This window comes from Procambarus clarkii, chromosome 8 (assembly GCF_040958095.1).
Source record: "Procambarus clarkii isolate CNS0578487 chromosome 8, FALCON_Pclarkii_2.0, whole genome shotgun sequence".
Lineage (NCBI taxonomy): Eukaryota > Metazoa > Arthropoda > Malacostraca > Decapoda > Cambaridae > Procambarus > Procambarus clarkii.
This window is the reverse complement of record NC_091157.1, coordinates 30,020,000-30,031,108: the sequence shown is the minus strand read 5'-3', so window position 1 is coordinate 30,031,108 and position 11,109 is coordinate 30,020,000. Positions and strand designations below refer to the sequence as shown.

Genomic DNA, 11,109 nt, shown 5'->3' with positions numbered 1-11,109 from the left:
TATGGCGTATATATATATGCCATGCGCATATACTACCACACTACTCACCAACATCATCACTAAAATACTACTCACCATCATCTTCACTACCACACTACTCACCAACACCATGACTACTACACTACTCACCAACACCATCACTACCACACTACTCACCATCATCACTACCACACTACTCACAATCATCATCACTACCACACTACTCACCATCATCACTACCACACTACTCACCATCATCATCACTACCACACTACTCACTATCATCACTACCACACTACTCACCATCATCATCACTACCACACTACTCACCAACATCATCACTACCACACTACTCACCAACACCATCACTACCACACTACTCACCATTATTACCACTACCACACTACTCATCAACACCATCACTACCACACTACTCACCAACACCATCACTACCACAGTACTCACCATCATCTTCACTACCACACTACTCACCAACACTATCACTACCACACTACTCACCAACATCATCACTAAAATGCTACTCACCATCATCATCACTATCACACTACTCACTATTATCACTACCACACTACTCACCAACATCATCACTACCACACTACTCACCAACATCATCACTAAAATACTACTAACCATCATCATCACTACCACATTACTCACCATCATCATCACTACCACACTACTTACCAACACCATCACTACCACACTACTCACCAACATCATCACTAAAATACTACTCACCATCATCTTCACTACCACACTACTCACCAACACCATCACTACTACACTATTCACCAACACCATCACTACCACACTATTCACCATCATCATCATTACCACACTACTCACCATCATCACTACCACACTACTCACCATCATCATCACTACCACACTACTCACCATCATCACTACCACACTACTCACCATCATCATCACTACCACACTACTCACCAACATAATCAATACCACACTACTCACCATCATCATCACTACGACACTGCTCACCAACACCATCACTACCACACTACTCACAATCATCATCACTACCACACTACTCACCAACATCATCACTACCACACTACTCACCAACACCATCACTACCACACTACTCACTATTATTATCACTACCACACTACTCACCAACACCATCACTACCACACTACTCACCAACACCCTCACTACCACAGTACTCACCATCATCTTCACTACCACACTACTTACCAACACCATCACTACCATACTACTCACCAACATCATCACTAAAATACTACTCACCATCATCATCACTACCACACTACTCACCATCATCATCACTACCACACTACTTACCAACACCATCACTACCACACTACTCACCAACATCATCACTAAAATACTATTCACCATATGCAGGCGATCAGTCACAATAACGTGGCTGAAGTATGTTGACCAGACCACACACTAGAAATTGAAGGGACGACGACGTTTCGGTCCGTCCTGGACCATTCTCAAATCGATTGTGATGAGGAGGTAGGGACAGGCAATAAATAGGCAAGAGAGAGCTGAGGAGGAAAGTCAGGTGTAGGGGATAGTAGTAATGAGAACTGCAGCAGGCCTATTGGCCCATACGAGGCAGCTCCTATTATAACCACCGAAGGAGATAGAAATAGGAAAAAGAAGAGGATAGCAAGGGAGCGTAGGAGAAGACAATACTCACCAACAATCTGCCCTTCTCTTCCTTATTTCTATGGTCTTCCTAAGACTCATAAACCTGGTGTTCCTCTTCGTCCTATCATTTCTTCACGGGGCTCTGTCAGCTATCCTCTTGCCTCCTGGCTCGCTAAAACCCTGACACCTTACCTTGGCACTTTTTCCCCTGCCCACCTTCGTCACTCTCAGGACTTCATAGAAAGACTGCGCCTGCAACCCTCTTGTAAGATGCTTAGTCTTGATGTCGACTCTCTGTTCACTAATGTTCCGCTCGATGACGTTCTCTCTTTCCTCAGACAGAAGGCGTCAGAGGGCCTCCTTCCTCTCCCACTTCCCACTGACGTTTTCCTCGATCTCATTAGACTCTGTGTCGAATCTAACTCTTTCTCTTTCAACGGTAAATATTACACTCAAACTTTCGGCGTCGCTATGGGTTCCCCTCTCTCCCCTGTTCTTGCTAATTTCTACATGGAATACTTCGAAACTGTTCTTCTTCCTTCTATTGATACTCGTCCCTCTCTCTGGCTTCGATATGTTGATGACATTTTTGCTTTATGGCCTCATGACCTTAATCTTTTCCAGCCTTTCCTCGCCTTTCTTAACAATCTGGCTCCTTCTATCCATTTCAAAGTTGAGTGGGAATCTAATTCCCTCCTACCTTTTCTTGATGTTCATGTTCACAGCTCTGTGTCTGGGTTCTCTTTCTCTGTCTACCGTAAACCCATGCATAGTGGCATGTACATTCACTTCTTTTTCTACCATCCTCCTTCTGTTAAGAAAAGTGTCCTCGTCTCTCTCTCTTCCTCCGCGCTCTACGCATCAGCGACCCTCAGTTTCTTGATTCTGAAATTACCTTTATCTACAAATCATTCTCTCGCCTTGGTTATCCTTTGCATTTCATCAACTGTGCCCACTCTCAAGCTAAACGAAATTTCTTTCATCCTAAACCTGCTTCCAACACTAGTAGCACTGTACTATGCCTTCCCTTCATATCTGAACTCAAAACTTTTACCAATACCTTTCGTCCTCTTGACATTAAACTCGCCTTTCGACAAACTAACACACTTCGTAGCAATCTAGTTCACACTGCTCCTCCTGCTTCTAATGCTGCTGGTGTCTACTCTATTTCCTGTTCATCTTGTCCTCTCCAATACTTTGGCGAAACTGGCCGTACACTGAATGACAGACTTAAAGAACACAAGAGAAGTGTTAAGTCTGCAGACACTAACAATGCTCTCTTCTGCCATGTGAGGGATTCTAATCATCCCATTGATTGGTCTTCCTCCAAAATAATCTTTCCTGCCTCTACTCTACACAGACGCCGTCTTGTAGAATCGGCTCTTATAAACAATGTACCCAACATGAACTTGAGTCCTGGCTTTGTTGCTGTGGACTCTTCCCTTTCACAGTATATACTCAAATGCTCTAATCTTTCTAACAAACGTGACTTAACATAAGCTTTCCCCCTTCCATTTCTTTCTTTCTCTTTCCTTTTCTTCTCCCTTTTTCTGTTTATTGTCTTCTCCTACGCTCCCTTGCTATCCTCTTCTTTTTCCTATTTCTATCTCCTTCGGTGGTTATAATAGGAGCTGCCTCGTATGGGCCAATAGGCCTGCTGCAGTTCTCATTACTACTATCCCCTACACCTGACTTTCCTCCTCAGCTCTCTCTTGCCTATTTATTGCCTGTCCCTACCTCCTCATCACAATCGATTTGAGAATGGTCCAGGACGGACCGAAACGTCGTCGTCCCTTCAATTTCTAGTGTGTGGTCTGGTCAACTATTCACCATCATCATCACTACCACACTATTCAACATCATCACTACAACACTACTCACCAACATCATCACTACCACACTACTCACCAACATCATCACTACCACACTACTCACCAACACTATCACTACCACACTACTCACCAAAACCATCACTACTGCACTACTCACCAACACCATCACTACCACACTACTCACCATTATTATCACTACCACACTACTCACCAACACCATCACTACCACACTACTCACCAACACCATCACTACCACACTACTCACCAACATCATCACTACCACACTACTCACCAACACCATCACTACCACAGTACTCACCATCATCTTCACTACCACACTACTCACCAACATCATCACTACCACACTATTAACCAACACCATCACTACCACACTACTCACCAACACCATCACTACCACACTACTCACCATTATTATCACTACCACACTACTCACCAACACCATCACACTAGTCACCAACACCATCACTACCACAGTACTCACCATTATCACTACCACACTACTCACCAACAACATCACTACCACACTACTCACCAACACCATCACTACCACAGTACTCACCCTCATCTTCACTACCACACTACTCACCATCACTACCACACTACTCACCAACATCATCACTAAAATACTACTCACCATCATCTTCACTACCACACTACTCACCAACACCATCACTACTACACTACTCACCAACACCATCACTACCACACTACTCACCATCATCATCACTACCACACTACTCACCATCATCACTACCACACTACCCACAATTATCATCATTACCACACTACTCACCAACACCATCACTACCACAGTACTCACCATCATCTTCACTACCACACTACTCACCATCATCATCACTACCACACTACTCACCATCATCACTACCACACTACTCCCCATCATCATCACTACCACACTACTCACCAACATAATCAATACCACACTACTCACCATCATCATCACTACGACACTACTCACCAACACCATCACTACCACACTACTCACAATCATCATCACTACCACACTACTCACCAATATCATCACTACCACACTACTCACCAACACCATCACTACCACACTACTCACTATTATTATCACTACCACACTACTCACCAACACCATCACTACTCACCAACACCCTCACTACCACAGTACTCACCATCATCTTCACTACCACACTACTTACCAACACCATCACTACCACACTACTTACCAACATCATCAGTAAAATACTACTCACCATCATCATCACTACCACACTACTCACCATCATCATCACTACCACACTACTTACCAACACCATCACTACCACACTAACCAACATCATCACTAAAATACTATTCACCATCATCATCACTACCACACTACTCACCAACATCATCACTACAACACTATTCACCAATATCATCACTACGACACTACTCACCAACATCATCACTACCACACTACTCACAATCATCATCACTACCACACTACTCACCATCATCACTACCACACTACTCACCATCATCATCATCACTACCACACTACTCACCAACATAATCAATACCACACTACTCACCATCATCATCACTACGACAGTGCTTACCAACACTATCACTACCACACTACTCACAATCAACATCACTACCACACTACTCACCAACATCATCACTACCACACTACTCATCAACACCATCACTACCACACTACTCACTAATATTATCACTACTCACCAACACCATCACTACCACACTACTCACCAACACCCTCACTACCACAGTACTCACCATCATCTTCACTACCACACTACTTACCGACATCATCACTACCACACTACTCACCAAGATCAACACTAAAATACTACTCACCATCATCATCACTACCACACTACTCACCATCATCATCACTAAAATACTATTCACCATCACCATCACTACCACACTACTCACCAGCATCATCACTACCACACTACTCACCAACATCATCACTACCACACTACTCACCAACATCATCACTACCACACTACTCACCAACACCATCACTACTCACCAACATTATCACTACTCACCAACACCATCACTACTACACTACTCACCGACACCATCACTACCACACTACTCACCATTATTATCACTACCACACTACTCACCAACACCATCACTACCACACTACTCACCAACACCATCACTACCACACTACTCACCAACATCATCACTAAAATACTACTCACCATCATCTTCACTACCACACTACTCAACAACACCATCACTACTACACTACTCACCAACACCATCACTACCACACTACTCACCAACACCATCACTACCACACTACTCACCAACACCATCACTACCACAGTACTCACCAACATCATCACTAAAATACTACTCACCATCATCAGCACTACCACACTACTCACCAACATTATCACTACCACACTACTCACCAACACCATCACTACCACACTACTCACCATTGTTATCACTACCACACTACTCACCAACACCATCACAACCACACTACTCACCAACACCATCACTACCACAGTACTCACAATCATCATCATTACCACACTACTCACCATCATCACTACCACACTACTCACCACCATCATCACTACCACACTACTCACCATCATCACTACCACACTACTCACTATCATCATCACTACCACACTCCTCACCAACATAATCAATACCACACTACTCACCATCATCATCACTACCACACTACTCACCAACACCATCACTACCACACTACTCACAATCATCATCACTACCACACTACTCACCAACATCATCACTACCACACTACTCACCAACACCATCACTACCACACTACTCACTATTATTATCACTACCACACTAACCAACACCATCACTACCACAGTACTCACCAACACCATCACTACCACACTACTCACCAACATCATCACTAAAATACTACTCAGCCTCATCCACACTACTCACCATCATCATCACTACCATACTACTTACCAACACCATCACTACCACACTACTCTCCAACATCATCACTAAAATACTATTCACCATCATCATCACTACCACACTACTCACCAACATCATCACTACCACAATATACACCAACATTATCACTACCACACTACTCACCAACATCATCACTACCACACTACTCACCAACACCATCACTACCACACTACTCACCAACACCATCACTACCACACTACTCACCATTATTATCACTACCACACTACTCACCAACACCATCACAACCGCACTACTCACCAACACCATCACTACCACAGTACTCACCATCATCATTACCACACTACTCACCAACACCATCACTACCACACTACTCACCAACATCATCACTAAAATACTACTCACCATCATCTTCACTACCACACTACTCACCAACACCATCACTACTACACTACTCACCAACACCATCACTACCACACTACTCACCATCATCACTACCACACTACTCACAATCATCATCACTACCACACTACTCACCATCATCACTACTCACCATCATCATCACTACCACACTACTCACCAACATAATCAATACCACACTACTCACCATCATCACTACCACACTACTCACCATCATCATCACTACAACACTACTAACCATCATCATCACTACCACAGTACTCACCATCATCATCACTACCACACTACTAACCATCATCATCACTACCACAGTACTCACCATCATCATCACTACCACACTACTCACCAACATCATCACTACCACACAACTCACCATCATCATCACTACCACACTACTCACCAACATCATCACTACCACACAACTCACCATCATCATCACTACCACACTACTCACCAACACCATCCCTTCCTCACTACTCACCAACACCATCCCTTCCTCACTACTCACCAACATAATCACTAACACATTACTCACCAACACCATCCCTTCCTCACTACTCACCATCATCGTCACTACCACACTTCTCACCAACATCATCACCACCACACTACTCATTATCATCGTCACTACCACACTACTCATCAACATCATCACTACCACACTACTCACCATCATCGTCACCACCACACTAGTCACCAACACCATCACCACCACACTACTCACCAACATCTTCACCACCACACTACTCACCAACATCATCACCACCACACTACTCACCATCATCGTCACTACCACACTACTCACCAACATCATCACCCCCACACTACTCACCAACACCATCACCACCACACTACTCACCAACATCATCACTACCACACTACTCACCAACATCATCACCACCACACTACTCACCATCATCGTCACCACCACACTACTCACCAACACCATCACCACCACACTACTCACCAACATCATCACCACCACACTACTCACCAACATCATCACCACCACACTACTCACCATCATCGTCACCACCACACTACTCACCAACATCTTCACTATTCCACTAACTCTCATACTTTCACTGTCAGTATAATAATCTTGACCATTTATTCACTCACAAACATTTTCACTTACACAATTATAAACTCACAACTTACCCTTATGTAAACTGTGTCACTCTTGAAAGCTTTATCACCTCAGATGAAAGCTTTACCACCTCAGATGAAAGCTTTACCACCTCAGATGAAAGCATTGCCACCTCAGATGAAAGCTTTACCACCTCAGATGAAAGCTTTACCACCTCAGATGAAAGCTTTACCACCTCAGATGAAAGCTTTACCACCTTAGATGAAAGCTTTACCAGCTCAGATGAAAGCTTTACCACCTCAGATGAAAGCTTTACCACCGCAGATAAAGCTTTACCACCTCAGATGAAAGCTTTACCACCTCAGATGAAAGTTTTACCACCTCAGATGAAAGCATTACCACCTCAGATGAAAGCTTTACCACCTCAGATGAAAGCTTTACCACCTCAGATGAAAGCTTTACCACCTCAGATGAAAGCCTTACCACCACAGATGAAAGCTTTACTACCTCAGGTGAAAGCTTTACCACCTCAGATGAAAGCTTTACAACCTCAGATGTAAGCTTTACCACCTCAGATGATAGCGTTACCACCTCAGATGAAAGCTTTACCACCTCAGATGAAAGCTTTACCACCTCAGATGAAAGCTTTACCACCTCAGGTGAAAGCTTTACCACCTGAGATGAAAGCTTTACCACCTGAGATGAAAGCTTTACCACCTCAGTTGAAAGCTTTACCACCTCAAATGAAAGCTTTACCACCTCAGGTGAAAGCTTTACCACCTCAGATGAAAGCTTTACCACCTCAGATGAAAGCATTGCCACCTCAGATGAAAGCTTTACCACCTCAGATGAAAGCTTTACCACCTCAGATGAAAGCTTTACCACCTCAGATGAAAGCTTTACCACCTTAGATGAAAGCTTTACCAGCTCAGATGAAAGCTTTACCACCTCAGATGAAAGCTTTACCACCGCAGATAAAGCTTTACCACCTCAGATGAAAGCTTTACCACCTCAGATGAAAGTTTTACCACCTCAGATGAAAGCATTACCACCTCAGATGAAAGCTTTACCACCTCAGATGAAAGCTTTACCACCTCAGATGAAAGCTTTACCACCTCAGATGAAAGCCTTACCACCACAGATGAAAGCTTTACCACCTCAGGTGAAAGCTTTACCACCTCAGATGAAAGCTTTACAACCTCAGATGTAAGCTTTACCACCTCAGATGATAGCGTTACCACCTCAGATGAAAGCTTTACCACCTCAGATGAAAGCTTTACCACCTCAGATGAAAGCTTTACCACCTCAGGTGAAAGCTTTACCACCTGAGATGAAAGCTTTACCACCTGAGATGAAAGCTTTACCACCTCAGTTGAAAGCTTTACCACCTCAAATGAAAGCTTTACCACCTCAGGTGAAAGCTTTACCACCTCAGATGAAAGCTTTACCACCTCAGATGAAAGCTTTACCACCTCAGATGAAAGCTTTACCACCTCAGGTGAAAGCTTTACCACCTCAGATGACAGCTTTACCACCTCAGATGTAAGTTTTACTGCTTCAGATGAAAATCATCTTGACAGTCGCTGTCAAACTGCACTTGACAACTTGAGGATAAAGTCGTCAATAATGTCTACGGTGTTGCTAAGACAACTTTACGGGTGATCAAAATGGTGTGAGGACCATGAACATTTTCCCTTGCCTGCCCCTCTGGCCAGCCCTGGAGATCCTCTTGACTATATTGTCTGGCATCTAGGGTTTTAACACCTGCTGTACTAGTTGGACATCAGCCTAGTTAGTCTGGGAAAATGGAGCGTCTTGGGGCTCACGATGTGGCGCAGCTCTTGAGGAAGAAGATAAAAACTCTGGGCTCCGGGGCTTATGGTAGAGTAGCCCTGGTTAACTGGCACGGAGAGCAGGCCGCACTTAAAGTGGCCAACCGTGCATCGGCCGCTGAGAGCTTCAAGCGGGAAGCCGGCGTCTTGTCAGTGCTGAAGGGGGCTGGGGGCGCCCCCCTCCTACTGGCGGTGTCTGACGATCGCCCAACTCTCCTGACGACATATAAAGGGGACACGAACGTGGACATGATTTTATGCGACCCACGATACGACGTAGTGCAGATTGGGTTTAAAATTGGCCTAAAATTATTTCATGTCCACACAAAAGGCTATGTTCATAACGACATAAAATCCAACAATGTAATGATTGAAGGCTCACCCAACCACCCAAAAATTAGCGTGATCGACTTCGGCCTTTCTTGTAAGAGTGGAGAAGTGGTCCTTACAAAAGGTGACCCCGAGGACTACCCGCTCTACGCCCCCGAACTCTTGGATGGTGAACCCAGCACCTTCGCCTCAGACGTGTTCCAATACGGCCGTCTAATGCAGGAGATCCTAGAGGTGACAGGTACCAAAGATCCGGTACTAGTGAACCTGTTCCAAGAGGCGACACTGTCCAACCAAGAGTGGCGGCCATCCCTGCCCAACCTGCTCCGCCGCCTACAGGACCACATCAGAGACGACACCACCACGGACTCCACCTACCACCGAGACCGCAAGAGGATTGAGCGGTATGAGGCAAAGTGCCCCAAGTGGGGGACTGACAGTGACGGACTGAGGATGCCTAAGGAGCAGGTTATGAGGGACAAGGCGCGGACGGAGGATTATTTGTTCCGTATTAGGGAGTATCATGGTATCCTCGTCCTGTGAGAAGGATATGTATGATATCCTCGCCTTGTGAAAAGGAAGTTTTTCATTATGTCATTATTAAAGTTTATTTCAAAATAATGAAATATAAGGAATAATTTATTAAATTAGCTGTTTATTTATTCCATTGCACCTAAAACCATCATTGTATATATATTTTTAAAATAAATTTTGCTATTAATATATGTGTGTGTGTGTGAGTTGAGAATTAGTAAATGTTTTGAGAGAGAGAGAGAGAGAGAGAGAGAGAGAGAGAGAGAGAGAGATTGCGAGAGAGATTGAGAGAGAGAGATTGAGAGAGAGAGAGATTGAGAGAGAGAGAGAGAGAGAGAGAGAGAGAGAGAGAGAGAGAGAGAGAGAGAGAGAGAGAGAGAGAGAGAGAGAGAGAGAGAGAGAGGGAGAGAGAGAGAGAGAGAGAGAGAGAGAGAGAGAGAGAGAGAGAGAGAGAGAG

General features: G+C 44.3%; 1 protein-coding gene across 1 annotated transcript; it reads left to right on the top strand.

The window, feature by feature from the left end:
• Positions 1 to 8,950: 8,950 nt before the first annotated feature.
• On the top strand, positions 8,951 to 9,502 carry LOC138360019 (MAGE-like protein 2). The gene is made up of 2 exons (XM_069319922.1): positions 8,951 to 9,118; positions 9,203 to 9,502. Exons 1-2 carry the CDS (start codon positions 8,951 to 8,953, stop codon positions 9,500 to 9,502), a joined length of 468 nt encoding a protein of 155 aa, XP_069176023.1.
• The last annotated feature ends 1,607 nt before the right edge of the window (positions 9,503 to 11,109 follow it).

Excerpts from the sequence above, each read along its gene's own strand:
- LOC138360019 (XM_069319922.1), top strand. The coding sequence starts at position 8,951 with ATGAAAGCTTTACCACCTCAGATGAAAGTTTTACCACCTCAGATGAAA. Across the intron at positions 9,119-9,202 it reads TGAAAGCTTTACCACCTCAG|ATGAAAGCTTTACCACCTCA; the intron begins GTGAAAGCTTTA and ends TTACCACCTCAG.